Below are 26,230 nucleotides of genomic sequence, written 5' to 3'. Positions count from 1 at the left end.
CGATTAGAAGTGACCGGGGTTCTACGACTACGGTTGGACCTGGGTTATCCTAACCTCTAAGATCTGAATTCTCTCGTCATCGTCGATCGGTGGCGGATAGCTCCTACGCTCGCCACCAGATGGCTAATGGGTCAACACCTCTCCCGCGACTACCTGTGATCCGTCACCGATCCGTATATATACCGTCCTTAACCGTCCACACGGTAGCACCGCGTCTAAACAGGGCCTGCTAGATAACCTCACCGACGAGTCATCCCGCCCTTTCCTTTCCTCCGCTCCTCCATCGTTTACGCAGCCGGTAAAGATCTAGGGCGATCCACACACAAAGCTGCTTATTGTACAAGTCAGTAAAGCATATTCGATCCGATACTGTAACCATGCAAATGTTTCCAGTATCCGAACACATTATTATGTCTCCTCGAGCAATTCGGGCGACGGAAGCAGCTTCCAACATCTAGGGTAAATGTGGGTATTTATTAATGCGGACGCCCAAAATACTATGGTATTTAATGAAAGTGATAAAATATAATCTTCTAAGAATGAATCTCATCGTTTTTGTATGTTCAATATTAATAATGTATGACATACGACAGCAATAATTAACAGCAATAATTTATATATTGACCTTTGATATTCGGAAACTTATGAAAACGTTGGATCTTATGTATAATTAATAAGGAACTATTCATTTTAGTGTTATTTTTAGATAAATTGCATCATGTATCCTCAAGTATTATTTACTAATACAGTACTTATTTGGCGCATAGTTTTTTAGTATGCGTGTACATTACCGCGGCGCTTGACCGAACTGCATACCTTAACCTATACAGTGCGGTTCTCGATACGCCGGTGCGAACGCGCTTGATCGCAGAGTATGTACCTATACGCAATTTTGTAAAATGCTGCAGTGAGAATATCTTGATCCTAGGAATTGTAGCTGTGTGTGTACATTTAAAAGAAAATGAGAAAAGTACAAAGAAAGAAGTCAAAGAAAAGAGAACAGAAATATCAAGCGATATAAAGAAAATGAAAAATATAAGGTTATGCTGCTCTAAGGAAAACATGGCGTTAGCCTTGCAAGAAATTCGTGGAGGAAACTCTATTGCACAAATATCTCGAAAATATAACATTCCACAGTAACGCGCGGAATGCTCACAGTATTTGGATACATAACCGCAGTAATATATGCACACGTATACAGTAATGTATGCACCTTCATATTACGCTGTTTAATGAAATTTGTGCTTTCAGGGATCCAATATTTTGAGAAAAGTAAACGTTCAAGTTGAAGAATAGTAGGTACAGCTCAAAGTTCAGTTTCATTTTTAAACCGCAATAATACCTACACTTACCCTATTATATCTTTAAAGGAACTGGCGAATTAATCTACGAATGGGACATATCTCGGCATCGCCGAGAGAAAGCCGTGAAATGAGAGGCGGCCGCCTGAATGGAAGAGCGAAGCGGCCGATCGCTGATCAGGAAAGTTCGGGGGCACCTTCGGACCCTCCGAACGGTCGTTACGATTCGAAAACGTCCAACGGACTGCTGAGAGGCTGCTGCCCGCTGCTCACTTCGTTCCACGTTTCATCGACTCTCCCGTTATGCAACCCGTCTGCCGCGCTCTCGGCGACCGACCGGCATTAGCTTGCCCGAGGGTCACTTCCTTGACCGTGAACCAGGCAACAGTCCCACTGTTACCTCACGCCAGCTGGCATCTTGGTTAGAGGTAGGTCGAGGGCTCGCGTAGGTTCGCGATCTCTTCGCGTTCAAGGCCGCCGTTCGAAGAGACGTTCTCGGCGCTAGAGAACCGACTCCCAGAGACGATTCTCTTAAGGGGTCTTTGAACCGCTCGGAGCGGTGGACAATAAGCGGTTATGGTCTGGTTCTCGACCGGTCGCTTTTGGCAGCTGCCAGCGAACGGTGTACGCCGTTTTGAGAGACGGAAACGGCGGACGCCTGGCGTTTAGGCGGAAAATGAGGCCGGTTCGGGGTCCGAAAGAATCTGCGGGGGAACGATGGACGATCGCGAGAACGCTGCTGCATGGTTGCTATTGTTCAAAAGTATCTTTCCGGGTATACAGTGGTCAATGTATATTTAAGAACTGCTTGATATTATGTATTATTATTATTAGACCGCGGATCTTTATGCAAAATAAATATTCTAATCATCGCTCACATCAAACAGAAATGAGATAAAAACGTGTTTCTTCGTTTAACGATGTTAGTATAGTGAAAGCAGTGCTGCGGTATTTCTAAATTTATTTCTTGTTTTCGCTGTTCTGTGTTTCGTTCATTCATTTTCTAAACCGAAAAAAAACAAGAAAAACCGCGGTCTAATTATTACACACGATGGTAATATACAGGGTGGGGCATTTGAAACAAGATTGTTTTTGATAATAGAATAAAAAGTGTCAGACAAAAGTTGTTTGATTTCGAGGGGCACATTATATGATGCCAGTAACGTTTTTACAGATGAAGGTATAGAGGACATATGAAGGTCAAACATGTTTTTTTTTAAATGGGATGACCTAATTTTGTATTCACATTCCGATAGAGCCTTTCAAGACGAATACAATGGTCTGTAAATGAAGGCCATTCAAGATCACAACATATGAAGTACAATGAAAAATCAATTCTTCCAATGCTTCTTTCTGTTGTCAAAAAGAAGCAAGTTATTCAGGTGACTTGTTTCAAATGACCCACCCTGTATAGCTGCACATGGTTGTACATAATTATACATATATAGGGTGGGTCAGTGATATGTCAAATGTCTCGAGAACAATATATATTTATATTCTTAGCGATATCAAGGTCATCTCATGTTTATACACAGGACCACCGCTTTTCAAAGACCTACGACGATACTACTCTCCGTTAAAGCATTCCAGTAATAGTATAGCGAACGTGTACATTACTATATCATGCCTTATACGCGCGACAAGTCTCAATTATAACGAGCCGCGGTGTAGTAATCGTCAAGGTCACACAAGGTCGAAAGCAGAGAAATCGTTCGGAAACACTTCTGCATCATAACCGGCCGCGGCTGGCAAGACATTCAGCCGATCGATAACGATAATAAACACGCGAAGCGGCTTTGCGAGCGGCAGGCGATCCCGTCTCATGTTACCAAAACAAAACAAAAAACGACTAAGCCCCGGCGGTCGTTAAGGATCGCCGTTTCGAGATCCGCTTTCGTTTACATACAGCAGCGTTCTTTAATCCCAAGCATCGGACCAATAAAGCACGGTGATTTCTATTCCGAGGGAACAATTCGCGGCGATCGGAGTCACGGAGCCGCGGCGTTCTTACCTTTCTCTCCCACTTCTTCCTGGCGGTGGGACTGCTCGGCTCCGAGTTCGGCTTCTTCCTGTCCAAGATCTTCGCGATACTGTCGTTCGGGGCTGGCTTGAACTTGCCGATAGCATCGGTGACGCTCGGCCGGACGTCCTCCAGCGAGGGCAGCTCCAGGCAGCTGGAGAACAGGTCGCCGAGGATCTTCTTGACGCCGCCGAGCGCGTGGAACGGGTTCGCGGTCATCGGCTTGTAGTGAGGGTCCCTTCTGCTGGCCAGCTCGGCTACCCGCCGCGCCGAATGGCATCTCGCTTTGTCCGAGGGCGTCGCGTTGTCACAGCCCCGCGCGTCCGCCGACTGACTCCTCAAGCGGGCGGTTCTCCGCCTCGCCGGCCGTCCCTCCCGCGTGATCTCGTCCATCGACGACATCAGCGTCGGGTCGACCGACGGGCACTTGCCGATGCTGCTTTTCGACTCCTCCTCGCCGTTCGCGATCATGCTGTCCAGGCGGGACGTGATCTCCGGGAACGTCGGCCGAGATTTCGGCTCGTACTGAAAACATCCGCATTTTGTAATGATTTTTCGGCGGTCTTGCAAATGGCGCTGTACGGATAAATTTACATGGATTCGCGATGCGAGGATTTATAAGGATTAATTATTTATATTAATTAGTTATTTATTATTATTATTTGTAAGGATTAATTTTTTCGAATTAATTTTTCGAATACGATTTTATTCGAGCTATCTTTCGAATAAATTCTTTGAATACAATTTTATTCGAGTGATCTTTCGAATAAATTCTTCGAATACGATTATATTAGAGTGATCTTTCGAGTAAATTCTTCGAATACTATTTTATTCTGACAATATTTCGAATAAATTCTTCGAATAAAATTTTGTTGAGTCAATATTTTCAATAAATACATCGAATAATATTTTATTCAGTCAACATTTCGAATAAATTCATCGATTAAAATTTTATTCGACTAATCATTCGAATATATTCTTCGAATACAATTTTATTCAGTCAACATTTCGAATATATGCTTGGAATAAAATTTTGTGCAGTTAATATTTTGAATAAATTCTTCGAATTAAATTTTATTCTCTCTCAGTCAACATTTCGAATAAATTTCTCAAATGAAATTTCATTCGGACAAAACACTTCGAATAAATTCGTCGAATCAAATTCGATTCGAACAACATTTCTCAATACCACATTACGAACATTTTTGCCTTTAGCTATTTTAATTTCGTCAACGTTTTAATAATAAATAATTTAATAATAAATATTAAATCGACGTTTAATATTTCTGTCAATGTGACACTGTAACATCTGTCACAGTAAAAATAAAATCGTTCTCCAACTCTCCGTTCATCGGTAACGAGAAAGCTCTCCGTCATCGTGACACATACCGAATATTACTCAACGAATGGTACTATAGCGGTATTAAGTAACTAATCCAGTGAAATGGATACGCTGCATACGTGTGCGTAACGTTTGATTGAATAGAGTCGACAGGCCTAACGAACAGGAACGGGAGCGAACGAGACGTGAAGAGGTACCAAAAAAACAAACCAAAAGGAAAACCGTGCGAGTCTCTGTCGAAATTAAAATTAATTGCTAGGATGATTGCAGCGTGACTGGAGCTGTCGCTGAGAGTGCGAGATGGGTCGATACGAAACGGGAGTGCGGGCTGTTTCTTGGCCACTGCAAGCGACACTCGAGCTTAGCTTTTCGAGAAATAATTTTTTTCTTCGTTTTTTTCAAGAAATAATAATAACCCGGATAGGGGTTCGGTAGCGTAATAAAAAACAGACTAAAGAAAATAAAAAGGGGATCTAACGCTTGCCGGAAGTGTCAGTTTCATCAAGATGGTTGACAAACCGCACGTAAGATAATTCGTTTACGCGGGCCGAGCTACGAAATATCGCGTCCGCGTTCCCGGGAAGCCGTATCGGTAGAGATTAAAAGTGCCATAACAGGCGAGAACCTTTATCATCGTGCGCAACAATCGCTAATCGAATCGCTGTTGATACGTATCCTCGATGACTGTTTCAACACACTTCGTACTATGGCCGGGTTCTTTCGGACCCAGAGCTCGAGACCTGGCAACACTTAACACCGTTCGGCATTCATTAAAAAAAAAAGTACGGGAAGATAATAGAAATGTAGAAAATTTTCTCCCTAATTGACGCTGTGATTGTGATGCGGTTCGTTTTTATAGTTATCGATTTCAACAACTATTAAAACGAGCCGCAAGGGTCGAATAATCGTATCTCCTCTTCCCAAATTGTCCATTTTTGTGTACAATCTGAGCGTCAATCAGGAATATACTGTAAACTTTTCTTTGGGGGTTTCTAGGTTTTTGACTTTCCAGCGTATACTCCAATGGATTTTGTCGAGAAAAGTCCAGAAATCGAAGTCCCGAATCTAGGAATGTAATTAAAATAAGTCCTGAATACACTTGTAAGAAAGTTATGCGCGTCCAAAGTTGACGAATTTCCAATGTTTTTGACAGGTTAGCGCGCCATATTGATGCGTGCTCGGTCCACAGATGTAGTTTAATGAGCGTCACCGCTAGATGGTAGCATGCGTAGAACAGGTAGATGGCAGTACAGGTATGCAACATCGGTCATTTAGGATTCATTCCGATATGCAATGGATTATAAAAACATTATAAAAAGGTTATGTTGTCAAGGCTACGTCAAGATTGTATATGTCTAAATTCCTAGATTCAAGACTTCGGTTTTTGGATTTTTCCAGATCCATTAGAAATCAGATTAAAATCCGTTAGAATGTACATTAGAAAGTCAAACAAATAGAAACTCCCAAGGAAAAGTTAAATCGAAATAATAATCATAATAATAATAATAATAATAGCAATGACGATAATGACAACAAAATTTCAGGTGAAAATATTTGTATACATAAAAAACCAAACACGGGACTTCACGTGAACGTCGAACCGCTGGTACTGCGAGGGTTGAACTTTTCCTCTCCGTTGCTGCGGCGGAACGCGCCTTCAGAAAACGGACTTTCACGTAAATTTGCAACGCGATTGTAATTTTACGGCAGGTGTTCTTGCGTCAACTCTAATCCAGAGGTATGGGAGCACTTCAGGGAGCAGTGACCAGCATTTTGTTACGCTCTGTATGTCTCGTTTCTTGCCCGTGTTATGTAAGAAGGTTAGAGGTGAGCGGAACATGTATCGCGGATAGCAGCAGAAATAGGGAAATGACCAGGGAAGCATCGTCGCTTCAATCGATAATATACAGTTGACAACTTCCCGCTTTTTCCAACATTGTGGGTTACGCGAGTTATAGTCGAAAATCTGGCATGATGCGATTCCTCGTGCAAAAAGAAATAAACAACAAGGAGTATAATTTTGTCGTCGGATGCTCCGTTTTCAAGAAAAACGAGTCCGAAGACTGATTAAGCTTATGCCCACGGCATCAGCTGCACCCACGGCCACGCCTGTGACTTTAGTCACGCCCATGGCCGTAGCTACGCTCATGGCCGTAGCCACGCCTACGCGCTCAGCCACGCCCACGGGCTCGGCCACGCCCACTCACGTCCAATGCGACTTCTAGGCCAATTATCTCTGAACCGGGCTATTATACAAGAAAATTGCACTGTACACTTATCGTTCAATTTTGCACGAGCGATCACCTGATACTACGCTCGTGCCATACTTTTGGTCACTGCTTTTATTCGTTAATGACAAAATCTCGAACAACTATAGTCTGACAAAAAACCGAGGCTGACAAAAAACCAAACTATTTTCTCTGTCTAGAAAGAACGCGACCGTGTCGATGCTACAGTAGACAACTCACCGTGCAGCAGTTGAAGGCAAGATGCAGGAAGTCCGTTGGCGGGTTAGCGGCAGCGCAGATCTCCGCCACGGCAAGGTAATCAAGACCGAAGTTGTCGGAGCGTGGCAGGACATCGGGATCGGCGGGCACCCGGCCGATCAGCTCGCATACGACGATGCCGAATGAGAACACGTCGGACCTGTGGTCGTACCATTGTCCCTTGAGGCACTCCGGCGACATCCAATAGGGGCTGCCGACGGTGCTCAGCCTGTAACCGGTGCTTGGATCGGGTATCTTCGCGGCAAGGCCGAAGTCGCCGACCACGGCGGTCATCTCCGCGGTGCCGTCGTCCTTCTTGATCAGGACGTTTTTGGAGGTGAGATCGCGGTGGAAGAGTCCGCGGCTGTGCAGGTAGGCCATGCCCCTCGCCACGTCCCTAGCCAGGTTCATCCTGACCAGGTGGGGCAGTGGCGTATGCCTGGCCATGATCAGCTGCTCCAGGCTGCCGCCGTTTATGTACTCCGTCAGCGCGTGCAGCTGACCCTCGTGCACGCACACTCCCATGAACCTGGAAGCAACCGTCGAGCTCTCTCAGAATCGGCCGATGCGGGAACAGGAGACAGCGCGAACGGGAAGACGAGCTACGCGAGGAGTGGGGATGGGCGACGCATGCGTAGAGAGTCCCACGCAGCGGCGTCGCGCGAACGTTACAATTCTGAACTGCGATCGGGCAGAGGACTTACGTTGCGTCGCGTTCACGCCACTAACGCATGCTTCTAGCTAGAGATGGCGCCACTAGATCGTGATTTTTTTTTTGTTTTGACTGAATTTACTGCACACGATTATATTTGCGATTTATATCATATGCTTCATTTGATCTTGGATCTTGAGTGATTAAATATTTGCTATTATAAAATGCTTTTATAAGAAAATTTGCTTGCAAGAAAATCCTTTCGAATTGAAAATGAAAACTGAGTTTTGCTGAGTTTTGCTCTCCTTATACCATCACAACCTTTGAACAAGTAAAATTAACTCTTCGCCTCGATTTCACAACAATAACGTAATAGATGTACATTTAAACAGTGCATAAAAGTGCAAACAATTTCATTTGTATAATACGTGCATACATAAATGCTGTTTAAATCAATAGAAAGAAGAAATTTCAAAACTATGATTTCCCTACAACTAAAAAATATTCCATACAGTATGTAGCATTGTTCAAGTCCATGATTGCACACGCTTCATAATTGCATCTCCTAGATTTACAAGAATCACGTCCCTACGGATTCATAAAAATTGGAGGTGGCAACACCGCGTCCGCGGGATAACCTCCATTACAGTCTAATCTGGGGGGCTGCCTAGCGTCTTCCCCGATGCGCGATTATTAACGCTGTTGTTATTATTCTAATTGCCGTTCTCCGCGCTGGTTGCGAGACTCTTCTCCTCTCTGCTTTCCTTCTTCGCCCCCAATCCCTGGATCCCATTACCGAGTCGGTGCACTGCACCGAGCCGGAGCCGAGCCGCATGGTTCCCGCGTAATTGAGGGTAGAGGATCCCGATGCCCTTTCAAGGAATAAATCTTGGCAGGCTCGTCGGGCTAACTGCGCGTGCAGAGCGCAACTATTACTAGAATTACCCTATCTAGACGGTTGCCGATCCGCCGGGTCAAACTTCGGGAGGTTATTACACCCGCTCCGCTTTTCTGCTACAGGATCGTCTACAAGGTGGCTCAACAAGAACCGACAGGTTGGGTTCGGTGGAAGCATTATCAACGATGATAGACGATGTCGAAAGTGGGGATTGAATTGTGCAGCGAGCCCACTGAAAGCCTTAATAAAAATATACATGATGTCTCAAAAGTTAGTCATAATTGGGAAAAGGGGGGTTCCTGAGGTGATTTTAAGTAACTTTTTCCTTTGCGCAAATGCAATCCGCGGCTTTGTTTACGAATTATTAACGAAAAACGCGGGCCAATCGGAGCGCGAGCGCGGCCGACGTTCCGCCCTCGCGGCCAATGACGCGACGCGCCGGCCGTCTGACGCAGCGGCAGTGATCGCGAGGGCGGGACGTCAGCCGTACGCGATCTCTCATTGATTAGTGTTTTTCGTCAATAACTCGTAAACGAAGCCGCAGATTGCATTTGTGCTAAGGGAAAAGATACTTCAAATGACTTCAGGAACTACAAAATCAGCTAAATCATGCATTTGGATCCCTTTCGAATCGCTGTAACAAGTGTATCGAAGCAAGAGAAGATTATTTTGAATAAAACAATGTAAAATTTTGTGTATTTTCTTTCTATCGTATTTTATTGATATGGAATTAAAATTTAATTGTTGCACTGTGTATATTATATTACTATAACAAAAATCAAAAGTTATTTACACATTGGACACCCAGTTCACTAAAATCCGCACCATCATCTAATTTCCAGTCATGCGCAGTCATACGTAATTATTGACTATTTAATATTGAAACTAATAAAACGATTCATTTTGGTCTGAACAAAGAGATTACAATACAAATGAAAGTTAATCGTGAAGATGTAAAAAATATCTATCGTCCAAAGGTTAACTCGCCCGCTACAAAATAAATCCCGACAGTCTCGACCCATCGAGAGAATCAGCTTCACAATCACTTCCTCGAGCTAACGAACCAAGGCAAACGTTACTCTTCAAACCATAAACAACTTTCCCGGCGAGAATTGCTTAGCCAAATGACTTTCTCCGCGACTTAATTACCGGGACACCCGGTACGTGACCGCGGCGGCAGCCTAAATATGAGATCCGGAGCGCGGACGGCCCGGCGAAAATCTGCTCGATCGGGGATCGGCGGGCCGGGTCGTCAGCACGTCCTTCGGCGGGTCGATCGAATCACCGGACACGTAAACGCGAGGCGTTAAAAGGCAAAGTGTGCTCGGGGGAGGAGTGGGAGGAGGAGAGTTTAATTGCCAGGCAAGTCGCGGCCGACGGTTCGCCTTGCCAATCCGCGCACGAACGGCGATGTTGTGTTTCGCTCGTTACTCATCTTTCCCAATAAAGGCCCCGCGACCTTCGTGTTCCGGCCCCGAGGACAGCCGCAGGACCGAAGGTCTTCGACCCAGAATGCCGCGCGCCGGCACGAGCCACCGCGCCGGACAAAAGAGCCACGAATAAAAAGCCGCCGATAGCGCCCGGGTCAACGATTGTCTTCCATTGTCGGCCGGCCGATGAAAGCGGCCGATGGACAATGTATATTTTCGTGGCTGCGGTCGGATGCGATCGAATCGTGGAGAGAGCGGCAGAGAAAGAGAGAGTGATCGAGAGGAGAGATATAAAACTGACAGAAAATGAAATAACATATATATATAATGAATGTAATTTCATTTTAATTTAATTTTATTTCATTTTAATTTAATTTTATTTCATTTTAATTTAATTTTATTTCATTTTAATTTAATTTAATTTTATTTTAATATCACTTAATATTTATTTCCACGAAAGCAAAACAAAAGACTTCGTCGAGTATATAAGATTTCGAAATAAAGTTGAAGCATCTCCTAAAATGGTAGAACCTAACCTAACAATCCTACGGTATTGGGAACACTGCCTGTACCTGACAATGAAACAGCAGTTATAAAAGTTTGGTAGCTATTAGAAAAAAGTTACGATCTCACGCGATTAATATATTTATTTACTGTATATTTCTTCATAAATAGAACAAAACGAAAGACTTCGTCGAGTATGAGATTTCAAAACAAAGTCAAACCGTCTATTCGAATGCTAGAATTTAACCTAACAATCCTACGATATTGACAACACTGCTTGCACTATTATTGACACTTTGCACTCGCATGTCTCCTCTCAGGGGAGGAAACTGTTGTGATAATTATAGCACCTTTAAAATTAACGATTTTTATCTCCTACATCGGAACAATGTTTCATCAAATTTCATGTAAACCGTGCAATTATTTATAATGCTCCATCATTGTATATTTTCTTGAAAACATTAACTTACTACTTCGCCGAAAATATATTCGATTTTATGGTTAGGTGATCCAAGAAAATTCTCCTAGTGCAAAAGATACATATAATTGGCAACACTAGCCCAGCAATCGTTACGAATGTTCAGAGTCGACACACGGTTGAAAAATGCTCGACGAATACGAAAAAGGACGAATTGCTGAAATGTTGGCTGAAACCAATACATCAACAAAAGAAAGCCGAGCGAAATTTCTGAATTCCAGAAATATTCGAAGCCGCCACATCAACGAAAGAACGCCGAGCGATATTTCTTCGACTGCTGGAGCTAACCTCAAAAATGTCGCAAAATTAAATAACGCGAGTTCAGTGTAAATAAAGATGAAAAATGTTAAATGCGTGACGGTGATTGCGTTTTCAATCTTGCGAAAATAGTGTGAAAATTCGCTTTTTCAATCGGCAAATAATTCCGTCGATGGCACGTGGGTGACACGCCGGCGAAAGTGTAGGGAAAAAACGAGAGTGTCCGACGTAGATGGCAGATGGTCGGGAAAATATACGGGCTCGCGTGATTGTTTGAGTTCAAAGGATGCGAGTCCGCGGGCAGTTTATTTCGAAAGACCAAGGGTCACCTTCTCTAACGTCTCGGTGCGGTGTTTCTGGCCGTTTAACACGTTTCCACGAACGTGTTCGCGCGCGCACCGGTCGCTTAGACCCTCGTTAAACTTATTAGCATCGGTTGCCTAACGCGAACCTGCTGACCGACTAATTTGTACACGGCAATGCCCGCAGAGACGGCGTTAACAATAACAATGGCGGAGAGCGTCTTTATTGCAGGAATTCGCACAGAATTCGACGAAAAGATGGCTCAAAATTATAGAATATTATAAACAGACTGTGGATTTTATCAATAGATTTTTATTTGGAACCTAACCCAGAGACCTGAACTAGATCTAACCCAATGAAGTAGCAATATCCAAGGGCTGGGAAAAAATTGATTTTTGAAATAGTAAACATACATATTTTTATCTCATGTAATTTGGCAAATAAACTTTTTTATTATATTAATGCAATAATAAATATATACTAAATAAAATAAATATAAACATACAATAATAAATATATACTAAATAAAATAAATATAAATATATAATAATAAACATATACTAAATAAAATAAATATAAATATATAATAATAAATATGTATTAAATAAAATAAATATAAATATATAATAATACATATATTTGAAATGCTATTGCCATACGTGACTACTGTTCCAAAAACATTGTCAAAATATAATCTGCCAAATATTATATTACACGAGAAGATACAAATATTTATAGTCCACTTACTGTTTCAAAAATCTATCTTTCCCCCAACCCCGCTAGAAACCAAAAACTGATTGAGAAGGACACGACGCTCGTTCCTCGGATTTCGATGCTCGATAAGCCAAGAGTCGTCGTAAATCACCGACGATCCGGGCGAAACAGTCCGATAAGGGGGTGCCTGGAATCGGGACAAACGAACGACAACGCCGATTGCCGACAAGAGCTGGCTGCTAATTGGTAGTTATCGGGACGCGGGGTCGTCGCGTTAAAGGGCAATAATGGGACAAACGAAGCCGAACTTTGCCCCGAACGCGACCAGCCACCTGCGGAGCTATCTAATCTCCCAGATCGCCGCAGAGTCGGGGCTCCGACTGTATCCTGTGAAACGCTGATCGCTATCGTACCCTCTCGAGTGATAACCCCCCCTCCACCGCTACCGCAGTTACTCGGTCTGCGCTGACAACGCCTAGATGGATCGCCGGATAAATTGTCTCCGCTCTGTTAAAAATGATCGAATACGCGCCGCGATACCGAGAGAACTTTCTTGCCAGTTTTCACTGGTACGCCCCGATGTCTCCGCAACGCAAGAACAAATCGAAACGACCCACTTTAGATTTCCTTCGTGAGCACCAAATCGATCGCGATCCTGCGGTCGTTTCCACGATTATAGCGAGCGGCAGTCTAGTTGTTTAATTTCTGTCAATTATTTTGGCTAAACTTTTCCTTGGGGGTTCCTATATTTTTGACTTTTCAGTGTACATTTTAATAGATCTCGCCGAGAGAAGTCGAGAAATCGAAGTCCCGAATCTAGGAATGTAATTAAAAAGTAAGTCCTGAATTTTCAAAATTTCAGTTTACAGAATTTCAACATTAATTGTTTCAGAATCAGAATTTTCGTTTAATTCTAAAATAATTAATAAACAAAAATTCCGATTCTAAAACAATTAAAATTAAAATACTAGAAACTCAGATTTTGAGAATTCAGGACTTACTTTTTAATTACATCCCTAGATTTGGGACTCCGATTTTTCGATTATTTTAGAATTAGGTTATTTTAGAATTTCAATCACCTCTGCTAGATATAGTAAATTCTTCCTAATTAACGCTTAGCTTGGAAAAGGAGATACGATTATTTGAGACTTGCAGCTCGTTTTTTATAGTTACCGATTGTCAACAGCTATAAAAACGAGTCGCAAGGCTCGAGTAATTGTACGTCCTCTCTCAAATTGTCCATTTTTGTTTCCAAGCTGAGCGTCAATTAGATAGAAATTACTGTACTAGTGCTACCATCTGGTAGCGGCGCCGTTAAACGTTTGTGAACTGAGCACGCGTCAATAATGGAGCGCTAATCCGTCAAAAACACTGGAAATTCATCATCTTTGGACGCGCACAACTTTTTAACAAACGAATTCAGGACTCATTTTAATTACATTCCTAGATTCGGAACTTCGTTCTTTAGACTTTGCTCGATAAAATCCATTGGAATGTACAATGGAAAGTCAAAAAAATCGGAATCCCCAAGGAAAAGTTTAACCGTTATCTTGGTCGAAAGTGTCAAAAATCGGGAGAAAGCTGCGATTCACGCGGTCTTTAATTATTTACAGCTTGTTTCAAGGTCAACCGATTACGGCGAAGTTTTCAGCACGCGTACAAGTCACCAGGATCTGCGAAACGCATTTTATTTTTTAATTCTCGTTATAGGCTCGAATAAAAAAGTTAAAAGAAAACACGAGATTTTTTTCTTGTTAATTCAAGTAATAGCAGAATAAAAAAAAGGTTATGTCGTCTAAAAATAAATTCAAGTTATTTGTACCAATTTTTAAAAAAAAGTTATCCCGTTTGAAAAGCTATGTGTATATTTATAAAATATGAATATAATATAAACTTAGAAAATTATATAATAATAATTCTATTGTATGAGCGCGATTTCGATGGGATTTAGATACGTTGCAGAGCTCAACATTCTGAACAATTTTTTCTGAATCTTTTTCAAGAAATCGTTCAGTATAGTGTGACCTTGACAGCACATTTTTATTTCTTAATATAACTTCTGAGCAACATTACCGTTGGACTTGTCGTATTAAGGGAACGAGATTGCTCGAAAGGCAGTCGAACGAATATTCTTGACGAAAATTGATCAAAAGCGCTGTCAGCGGGCCAAATCGAGAATCCGCGGCTCGCGGCGAAGTCGAGTGATATTAATTCTGTTCGGTGAGCGAATTGCATGGCTAATTAACCGCAACGAGAGGCAAAGCACGGCTCGAGGAAGGCGGTCGTCTTTAGCGAGTTGAAATTTTCCGGTTGTTCGACTGCCAAAGAGGATCGAACGGTCCCTCGGCCGAGCGGCGTTGCCACGTCTACGGACTTTTCCGTGGAACCACGGACTGTTAACCCTGTTTACGGATCTACGAATTTTTTTGTGTATACAGTGTCCCCGAAATAGAATCACCTTTTTTCTTTTCGGGCTTTTTGTTAGATTTCAAGAAAATCGAGTTTGACAATTTGATTTGTGCATACGATTTTATAATTATTTTATAATTTTATAGAGTGTATAATTTTTGTATAATGGTCGTATAATTTTTAATATTTCTATCACACTAAAAAGTTTTGTATTTGTACATGTAAATAAATTCTAAATAATTGATAAATGAAAAGGTTTGGTATTTATATAATTTTTGTAGAATATACAATTTTTTTTTATATAATGGTCGTCTAATTTTTAATATTTTTGTTCAACTAAAGAGTCTGGTATTCAAGTAAATAAATTCTAAATAACTGATGGATGTATAGTATTGAGAGAATGAAGCAAATTATAGTGAAACCTTGATCATCCACACTGCCACCATCTGCCACATTAATTATTCTGATTCATTCCTCGCAATAAACAATTAATGTAACACGATGCACAGCAAGTAAACCAATTCTGCAACATAGTAAAAATGTCACGTAGTCATCCAAGTAACTATTCCATTATACAAACTCTCCAGATAATCCAGGTTCTATTATACACGAATATTGTGAAATGTTTAGATTTCAATTTTATTTCGAGAAAAGGTGTTATAGCATTGCGGTTATGGAACAGAATGGGCTGGAATAGGTTAGAGCAGCACGCTGCGTCGGTGCGTCGCGCGCATGTGGCCGAGGAGTGGGGATGCTCGCGCCGCGAGATGGGGGAACAGCGTCGTGGAGGGGGAAGGCTCTCGAGTGGGAGAAAAGTCTTGATCTGACTACGCCGCGGCCGAGCGGGAGCAGGAGGTTCGTTAGCGGCTCGGGTGTCAATAGAGCACCGTGGCGAATCGATACAATCTCCATAATCGACTTACCCTCGAGCGGATTCGCGGAAATAAACATCGACGGACTGCGGCGCCGTGCGTCGCTAGCGTTTCCCCAACGAGTGAAATGCATTTCTATCCAACTGACATCTGATACGGTTCACTTAGAACGTTTTTCTTTCGCATAAAAACAGCTTTTACAATGTATTCCGCCTACGTAGCCAGCTTGTAAAAAGATCGAACGAAAACAAGACGTTTCTTTCCGTGGAATGTTCGAACGTCTTCTTTCGCGATCCGTTTCTACAAATCTTCTTTTTGCTTCCAGGTGAAAGAGCAGTCAATCCTCGGCGCGCGCACACGCATGGTCGAGAAACAATTTCGTTCCAGATCAGTGTGAGTAAATAATTGCCGGCAACGCGTCCGTGTCCAAGCAGACAGGTTTCTGAAGAAGCTACGACCATGCTCTTCCCCTAATCCATCCGATCCAATTGCCGGAGTTAAATAGCCGTGGTTAGCACGCGCGGCCGCGGCGCCGATTAAATTTCACCTGGAATTAATTAGGCGACCGGCGCTCGCGAGCGCTGTTAATTAACAATTGTATAAAAAGAAAGGTGAAAGAGATGGGGCTCGGTTTTTCTTCGCCGCGGTACTCTGCGGTATTTCCACGCTCAGAGACGGTGTCACGTGACCGTGGCGCTCGGCGAATAAGCTGAGTTTCGAGTCGGAGAAGTGGGGGTGGGCCACGTGACGCGCCGCGCCGTGGCTCGCGTGCAGCGGAGTGGGGGGCGCAACGGATGTTCCTATCCTGTTGTGAATACTATACCGGCATTATAGTGATAATTATACCGTCGCCTTCGGTGTTCAGAATTACAATGTACACTAGTTGTGCTAATTCAATTAGATTGTAATTAAATTTCACAATTTAAGTACATTTTAATTCAATTTCGCAATTTAAATACATTGCAATTCAATTTCGCGATTTAAGTACATTGTAATTCAATTTCGCGATTTAAATACATTGTAGAATAATTGCATGGTAATTCGACTGCGTTGTAATTCAGTTACGTGATTCGAATCTCTCAGTTAATTCGGTTGCTAATTATTTTATAATCCCGGGTGTAATTGAAATACAGTGTAATTGTGATGCGGAAATAAAATAGAAATAAATTTACAAAGCAACATTGTTAGAACGAAAATACATGTTAATTGTAATTACTTAGTATTTTGTAATTGTTCGTCAATTACAATTACGAATGATAATCAATGAAATTGAATTACTTTGAAGTTATAATTCCGCGAGTAATTCAATTGCAATTCTGCGCGACTCTGCCGTCCCGTCACGTGACCTACCCCCCCCCCCCCTACCATCGACTTGAAATCCAGCTGATTCGTCCGGCTGGCGCGGTCACGTGATCGCCCGGTGGTTGCGCAATCAAGCGGACTGGTAAAAGTTCGCAGGCTATTTATCGAGCGACCGGCTCCGAGTTTATCGCGACAACAACCGGACGTTGACGATTCGAAGCGTGGAAACGCGTCGAACCGCCACGCTGTGCCGCCGCAGCTGTCTCGATTCGACTTTATCGCGGCGCGACGCCGCTCGATCATGCGATCGGAAGCGTCGCGATTGTTCATTGGATCGTGCGACCGCGGACAGCGCGAAATTCGCACGCGAACTCGCGAATCACGCGGCTCGCTCCCGGGGGCCACGGAGATTGACGGACTCGATTCCGAGGCGATTTCTATCTACCGAGGTGTGTTCGCCGATCGATCGCTGGAGATCTCCGCGATGCTGATCTAAATGATACAGAATGTGCGATCTAAATGATAGAGGATGTTGCATCTAAATGATATGGGATGCAGGATATAAATTGATCGAAATTCCTTTCGACGATTGGAAACTCGATTATTTCATCAAGTTATATTATTTAGTCGTTGCAAAAGTAATTTTGGTTTTTTTCGTAAACCTGTTTAGTACACCGAGGTCACTTTTGCAACAATAAAATAGTCTATTAATTATTTATATTATTAATTACTTTATTCAGTCATTATTTCGCTGATTTTGCATTAGTTTAAGAAATACGGATCGTAAAAGATTGTCTACTTTTTAACGTGATTTGAATGTTAACCTGAGACAAGTTGAACAGTTAGGAGATATAGGATCGTTGGATCGACTTGGTGATCGATGATGATATAGTTTACGAGATATTAGGAGGAGTTTAAGTCATCGTTTCGATGATTTTCCATTGATTTTATAAATACAGACTTCGAAAGTTTGACTGTTTTCGTACGCAACATCTTTGCATCTCTGAGACAAGTTGAACAGTTAGGAGATATAGGATCGTTGGATCGACTTGGTGATCGATGATGATATAGTTTACGAGATATTAGGAGGAGTTTAAGTCATCGTTTCGATGATTTTCCATTGATTTTATAAATACAGACTTCGAAAGTTTGACTATTTTCGTACGCAACATCTTTGCATCTCTGAGATTAGATGAAGAGTTAGAGGACATAGGATCGTTGGATTGACCTGACAATCGATGATGATATAGTTTATGAAATATTAGGGGGAGTTTAACTCATCGTTTCGATGATTTTCCATTGATTTTAGAAATACAGACTTCGAAAGTTTGACTATTTTCGTACGCAACATCTTCGCATTTCTGAGACTAGATGAAGAGTTAGAGGACATAGGATCGTTGGATCGACCTGACAATCGAGAATGATGTAGTGCACGAAAAGATAGGAGGGGTTTAAGTCATCATTTCGATGATTTTTCGTTGATTACGAAAATACAGACTTCGAAAGTTCGATTATTTTTCCAGGAAATATGAACGCATCTCTGAGGTCAGTCGATGAGTTACAGGTTATTGAATCGTTCGATTGACCTGAATATCGAGAATGTTGTAGTGTCTAATATATTAGAAGGAGTTTAAGTCATCGATTCGATGATATCCCATTGGTTCACAATTTACATAACCTCCGAATTTCAAAAATCTTTCTCACTTAACATAACCATAACCATACATATGAAAAGATACTACGGTTAAAAAATGAATAAAAAGTCATCGAAAAAATGACTTAAACTTGTACCATCATTCTCTCAAATTACAATCTAGTTCCAGATCGCATTCAAAAATGACCCCTAATCCCAACGAGAAACAGGAAATAACTCGCCAGACGGAAACACAATTTCCTCGCTGTAATGACCGCCGCGCCATGAATCACAAATGTTTCGGAAGGTCTTGCCGCTCGTGAAACCTCAAGGTCGGCGATGTTTTATTCAACGTAACTGTACGCCTTAACCTTTGTCGCGCGACAATCAACATGAAAATCAGTTCGAGGAGCGGCGACGACGACGACGCAGCGGCGGTGTGGCCTTCGCGTGACCTTGGCTGGGAGAAAAAAAAATCGAGGACCGCGCCGCGACCGCGGCGATGTGTGCCATAACAGGATCAAAAGGGAGCTCCGAACGATGGATGAGGTAACGAATAGCATTAACGCGGAACAATGATAAACTGTGATATATGTTATGAGGAACAATGATTGCGGAGTTTCACCGTGGAATTATAGTGTTGGATATCCCGTAACCGGGCAATTTACGTTACGGTTCCGTCCGTGCCGTTTCTTCGCCGGCGAAACAGTTAGAACAAGTATCGATTTAATCGCAACGGAGCCGCGGCCCGGCGCTCCACCGGAGCAACGCGGTTCGACGAGACGCTTTTCAAACTGTTAGATAAGATACGCTTCCTGTGCGGACCTTGAGGGGAGGGGGGGAGCGTTCAGTCGAAAATCAACTGCTAGACCCTTTCCAGATAACATTTTGAAGGTATCGCGTTTCGGTAGAATTTTTTACGACTTTTTAAGTCGAATCGTGTGAAAATCACTTCGTCAACAATTTTCTGTAATAATAAAGAAATTTTTTTTTAGGAAAAAATAATCGGATCGAGACGGCCATATACAATTCTCTTTAAGATCGTGTGCAGAAACTGTAGTAAACATTTCAGCTCAATAGCTTCATTTCTGTTCGAGATATTTCAATTTTACTGATAATTATTGGCTGTGCATAGGCGTCACAGTTGGGCGAAATTTAATTCCGACGACGAATACGAGATAGAGACCGACGAATCCAATTTTATTTCATTTATTTTCGAATAAACAAATTTAATATGTCCTACTCCGTAAATATAAAATCAATGCCCGAAAACCAAAAGCACAAAGGCACAGTAATTGGTCAGCACAGAGTGACCCCGGCTGCACTGGCCAATGCGCAAAGTCAATTGGGCTTTCTTCGAAGAATCTCATCGGTCCGGGCAGCGTGACATTGCTCGAGGTTAATTAGTAAAAAAGAATCAGGTATACGAAAGTACCGTCAGCAAATCGATAGAGGGGCTCTTCGTAGGTCTAAATCGAGGCTCCCGCCCGCTCGCTCGAGCACTCAAGATTCCGCAAATTCGTGGCATCCTAATTTAACCTTTCAAAGAACCGGGGGGGCCTTGGGAGTGCCGAAGTGCCGAGCGAATTTAATCGCGAGCACGTCCTGGACGAAATTCAAGGAAAAATAGGGCTACGTGATATCGATCCGGCCGGGAATCATGCCGGAGCTGTTCGTACTAGGGTGTATCGACCGTTTTCATTCATCCATATTCGCCGAAACGGTTCCCGGCCACACCTGGCGGGGGGTTCTCGGTCCAACAGTTGCGAAATCCATCTGCTGCTCGCGGAAAATCGATCCGTTTGTATACAACCCCCTTGGCGCGACGACGGATTATATTTTTCAATTCGAGCATACACTGTTTCAGTGGGTCGAACGATTATGATTATTAATAACAATTGGGCTGCGGACCTTAAAATAATAATATATAATATAAAATGAAAATTGTCTGCAACGATCACATGAAAGCAATTTTTTTATACTACTAAATAATTTTAATAAGTTGGAAATAATGCATCAATGTATTTAGTTCTTCCTTTTTTTTAAAAATCTGTTCCATATTTTATGTTTCGCGTATGTATTTCTGGCATAAGTGCACAAAATCCAATAATAATAATCTACGTAAAACGTAATCGATTTTTATTGGCCTGTCGCTTCGATGGAACCGAACATAACCTATAAACGTAATCGAGGTCCGACTGTATTATGTCCTGTTATTTTTGTATTATAGTACATTATAGTACTTTATGTTACATTGTACTATGTTATATTATTATATGCCATAGTGTATTATACTGTATTATATTACACTATGCTGTTTAGAACACAACCTGACTTAATAGGTAGTCTACTATTAATAGGAATATATTGGGTAAACATAAGTCATAATAATATATTTGCTTGCAACAAACGTTTATGAAATAACCTACAAATCTCAGGAACTTTTTTCACACTGAAAAATTAAAAAGAGAGAGTCTACATTTAATAGAAATATATTTCACTAATATAGTTCACAATAATATTTTTACTTGCAACAAACACTTATGAAATAATGTACAAAATTCAGAAAATTCTTTTATATTGTAAAATTAAGGAGTCTATTTTCAATAGGAATATATTTCATAAATATAGTTCAAAATAATATCCTTGCAGCAAAGGTGCCTCAAATAATACAAAAAATCCAGAAAGAGTTCACATTATAAAATTAGATAATCTATTATCTATACAACGGGTGATCAATAAATAATAATAATAGAAAAAAACATGAAGCTTGAAAAATTGAATCTTGGCGAGGAGAAACGAGTTTCCCGACCATCGAGGGCCATTCTGTCACGTCGGAGGGCCCGATGGCCGGCTAAGGGACCGACGTCCGGACCGGCCGTTCCTTCAATGAGCGCGTGAGTCACCGAAGCGTCCTGGAGCGGCGCGGCGCGGCGTCCGCGGTTTCCGCAGCCTTCAACGAGAGAAATGCCAGAAATAAGATCCGCGCCGGCCGTGCGGCATAAACACACGCACACACGGCCGAATCTGGGCCAAGCCGTTTATATCGTTGGAATGCGTTGTCGCCGCGGATGCGACTCGCAGAGCCTCGGCACGGAGAGCCGCTGGACGAGGCGGAGAGGAGCCGGTCTAGCCGTCGCTGCACGCCGCGCCGCGCCACGCCATTATGTCATAACTTGTAACTCTCGCGAACCGCGGAACTCTTTTGGCATTAGCCTGGCCGAACCGGCTCGGACCAGTTGCGTCAACCGTCAGCGCACCGTTTGTCAAAGGGACAAGCAGCGTCTCCTCTCTTGCGCGCCAAAACCTGTTTCCAACCGCTGCGGCTCGCTACCGAGGCGGTCTCTGCCTTTCGCACGGTGGCGCACAGTGGTCCGTAGCGAGAAATCCAGTAACATTTCGTCGAAAAATCATCTTTCTAACTATCAACGTTTACTGAGCTCTTATTGCACCTTCGACATGTCCAGTAACCTCAAAAGTGAAGGAATTAATAAAATACAGATCAAATATTCAATAATATTACTATTCGAAACTAGAAATTTTAAAGACAGTATTCTTATTTATTTATTTTTTATTCTTATCTTTTTCTTATTTATTGTTATTCTTATTTAAATTATTTTAAAGGTGAGACTTTATGTATATATCTGTTTTTTTTTAACGCGCAGAGCTATCTTTTGTGGCAAGAAATTACATCTTTTATTAACCTATAATGAGAATAATTTGCTAGAAAATTATGCCGAATGCAGTAAGAAAAATTTGTTAAATTTTTTACTATTAATAGACGATATCTTTTGTATTTCACAAAATTCCAGTTTGCGACGTGGTAGAGTCTTGGATTTTCAGTATACTTTTCTGTGAATATTGACATAAAGATAATCATTTCTCCCTTCGTCCCACTTGTCGAGTTATTAGTATTTAAAGTTGTTGGTATCATAGTATCTGTTTACTAGGATGAACCATTTAAAAAATTATAATTATTATCAATTATTGTCACAAATATCAACAATGTTCCTCGAATTTATATTCTACGTGTTCTATAAAACGTTGCGTGTACGAAACATAAATATAAAATACATATGTAGAAAGTTAAAAATAATTTATAAAATTATATTTAAGCAGTTTTCTTTTCCACAAAAAATATCAATGAAAATTAATCAAATATTATTGTTTTACAAATGCAAAAAATATTTAATTATCCATACTTAGAAACGACTATTTCTTAAGTATTTTTCGTGAACATTTCATTGCAATATTTCTGATGGTTCAAAAGTTATAACAGAAAGTCACTGAATTTCTCGATCCGGACGACTGTTCGAATTTCGTCGGATACGGAGAAAATTTCAAAAATTTCGGGAATACTTTTCTACGCGAAACTCAAGGTCACCTAAATTTCTATACGTTACACGTAATGTGTTTCTGACTCGGTAGTGTCATGCCTGACACATCAGGACGAATTCAACGACCTACTATACCACGTGCATAAGCCTTGAAATGACGATAAAATTAATTATTGCCGCGGAAAGCAGGTTCCTGGCCTACTGTGCATCGCCGGCCCGACACCGGCCCGTCGCGCTTCGCTCCTCCACCCTTTATCTCGCCCCTCCAACACGTTGCCCGGCGCGCAACGCTTTTTATAGCCCGTCATTCCGCGATGTAATCGTGCAAATTATTTATAAGCCGCGCGTTATTGCGCTGCCGTAACGATTCGACACCGAACGAACCACTGAACGCGTGCTTCGAGTGCTTTAACCTCTTCTAGAGCGAGCGTCGACACAGATCCCCGCGATTGACAGCCGCACGGACAGCTGGCGATCGTTTCGAGCCTTTCGAGCTTTCTACGGTAACGTTTTGGATATTTTGCTGGTATTTGAATTTCTTTTATTTTCGCCACGCGTCGCGGTGTTTGCAAAATTCTCGAAATTGTTGATTTTACAGCAGTTGCACCCTGACATAACCTTGCTTTATTGTAAGAATATCTGTAACAAAGGGTTCATCTCACAGAACAAACATTAGGATTATTACTATTATTAATAATTAGATAGAATAATATATATAATTAGATAACTAAAAAGAAAGCGAATCAGAATCTTTATCTAGATATTAGCAGATAAATATCTGGGTCTTCGACGACCCACTGGTGGCTCTGCTAGTATTAACGCATTCACTGCCTAACCTATTTTTTAAAATCTGTTCCAGACACCAACACTTCTTGTTTTCAAATAAATAAATACTAACGAGGGAACCATGATAGTAAACAACCTGACATAACCTCTAACACATTACTCTATTCAGAAGGCATGCATTAAGAAACAAAAGTGACACTCTTTAAATCTTTGTTTTCTTGTTACCTTGTCCTAAACAAACGTATCTCATTCATGATAATTCTCCTCTAACATCCAAATTAAAAACCGGATATTTTATACAATAAAATACCCGGTACAATAAACAAGACCCTCTAACATTTACAAAAATGCTGAAATAATTTAGACTAGTCTCAAAAAACTTCTACCATTTTTTCCAGGACTTTTGCTCCTTGCTCTAAGTTCGTTCCCGACATTAAATATATAAAAAAAGAACAAAATCAAAAAATCAGAAAAGGACAGAAGCAAATGTTAAATAAATTTTGTTCGGCTAGGATCGCTATCTGTATCAGGATCCAAGCCCCCGAACGGCATGAATGAATGTCAGGTTGTTCTCAAAGGGGAGCACAGACCGGCCAGCCAGCAATATGGAAGTACCGTTCGTCCATTACTCTACGATATTAACCTATCGATTCGGCCGCACCGGTTCGTTCAATTTCCATTTTCTCGTGCCAAATACTAGCGAACACCCGACGGCCGCGTATCCTCGATGGAATTGAAACGGCTAATGGGGGCTTGTTGCAGAAGAGTCGCCGGTCCGCCCGTATCAGATTACCGATAACAGGGCCTCTGTCTATGATTCCATTCGCTGTCTGGCGATATCGCGTAACACGGGGTTCAAAGGCGACGGGGAAATTTTATGAGGCCGCTGTCTGTCGCCCTATTTGTTTTACAGGAGGGAGAGAGAGAGAGCTAATCACCCGAGCAGACGTTGCGTCGGCTGGATATGTCCGACTATGAATCACAATCTACTGTCTATCATCTTAACCCTTTGAGAGCACAATCTCCATTCGCTCGTCAGCTAGATTGCTTTCGTTCCGCAACTGCCACGGGGATCGTCGCTTCTGGTCGAATGACAAGCGAGGAATTATTTATTACCGTAATCATCTCAACGAAGCAAGAGTCAACATGTTTAAAGGAGCCATCACTCAGATCTAATGAAGACATAAGCTGAAAGTAAATCCAACGGTCGCTAATACAGAAGAAGTCATCTGTAATGCCTAGCGGCTCCCACTTGAGAAGACGTCATCAATATTCAGCAGACAGTGGTGGAGGACTCAGAAATATTTTAGCAAAATCTGCTAGAGGATTTATCAATATCGAGGCAAACTCTGGTAGAGGAGCCGGTAGTATTTTAGTAAAATCTCACCAGTATCTAGCAAGCAGACCCTGCTAGACAATTCATTATAAGTAGTTTCCAGCAGGTCCTAGTAGGCTTTTAGTACGCTTATTAGTATCTGGAGATCCCTGGTAGCGGAGAAGACGTCTTCAATAACTAGCAGATCTTACTGGAGAAGTCTGTTCCGTCACGTAGGACCTCCCGCAGACCTCTCTCGTGAAGGGTTTATGGCGCGGACAAGCGTGGGTCATCTGAGGAGACGGAGACCTTTTTTTGCAGCTGCCGAACATCTGGGCAGTGTCTCCGTCTTTTCTAATGATCGCGACGCGTCGTAAATCCAAAAGGCAACCGAAAAAAATCCCGCAATAACACTTGAGATTTTTGAACGCGTCTTGGGAAAGTTAGTCCCAACCGTCGCGGGGATGACATCTCAAGGCCCAGAGGACCTCCCCGACCACGCAATTACGTGTCGCACCCCTCTCCAAGACAAGGCCCGTGCAGGACGGTACGAGAGGGTGGTGACGAAACGTTTGGAGGACGCTGATTGGGAAATCGTAATTTTCGAGAACACCAATCGTGCGTCAAACAGTCTCAATCGTTCGGAGACTCACTCGTCGCAACCGGAGACTCATTCGACTCGGGAACTCAATCGTTCATTCATTCGAAATCGGTCAATCGGACCGATAACCATTACAAAACCGATGCGTCTTCATACAGTTGAAGCCCGGGCCTTACAACCCCGGTAGGGTTGAAGTTCGATCCCCGCGCGTCAAAAAGGCGTCGTAAAAGCACGGCGCTACAAAGTCATCTTCAATATCTAGCAGATCTTACTGGAGAAGTCATCTTCAATGTTTAGCAGATCCTACTGGAGAAGTCAACTTCAATATCTAGCATGCTCTACTAGAGAAGTCATCTTCAATATTTAGCAGATCCAACTGGAGAAGTCAACTTCAATATCTAGCAATTCTACTAAAGAAATCATCTTCAATATTTAGTAGATTCTACTGGAGAAGTCAACTTCAATATCTAGCAGATTCTACTAGAGAAGTCATCTTCAATATTTAGCAGATCCAACTGGAGAAGACAACTTCAATATCTAGCAATTCTACTAAAAAAATCATCTTCAATATTTAGTAGATCCTACTGAA

The 26,230-nt window shown here is 42.1% G+C and overlaps 1 protein-coding gene and 1 long non-coding RNA gene across 5 annotated transcripts in view; one reads left to right on the top strand and one right to left on the bottom strand.

Moving 5' to 3' along the window:
* The window catches only part of cdi (serine/threonine kinase), a 93,922-nt gene that overhangs the window by 6,660 nt on the left and 61,032 nt on the right, over positions 1 to 26,230 (bottom strand). For 2 of the 4 annotated variants that reach the window (XR_004491627.2, XR_004491628.2), the window contains exons 4-6: positions 7,132 to 7,678; positions 3,313 to 3,846; positions 55 to 306 (exon numbers count right to left, since the gene is read on the bottom strand). Coding sequence is in view for 2 of the 4 variants with exons in the window: in XM_033479626.2 (XP_033335517.1) it covers positions 3,313 to 3,846; positions 7,132 to 7,678 (1,081 nt within the window). In the remaining 2 variants the exon portion in view is untranslated. The remainder of the gene's footprint in view (positions 1 to 54; positions 307 to 3,312; positions 3,847 to 7,131; positions 7,679 to 26,230) is intronic. The other 2 variants (XM_033479626.2, XM_076526298.1) reach the window with 1 other exon arrangement.
* LOC117225848 (uncharacterized) lies at positions 652 to 3,530 on the top strand. Its single transcript, XR_004491631.2, has 3 exons — positions 652 to 1,178; positions 1,252 to 1,295; positions 1,371 to 3,530. It is a non-coding gene; the product is annotated as an uncharacterized LOC117225848 (long non-coding RNA).

This window comes from Megalopta genalis, chromosome 14 (assembly GCF_051020955.1).
Source record: "Megalopta genalis isolate 19385.01 chromosome 14, iyMegGena1_principal, whole genome shotgun sequence".
Classification (NCBI taxonomy): Eukaryota; Metazoa; Arthropoda; class Insecta; order Hymenoptera; family Halictidae; genus Megalopta; species Megalopta genalis.
The sequence above is the reverse complement of the archived record's forward strand: the minus strand, read 5'-3'. Positions and strand labels throughout refer to the sequence as shown.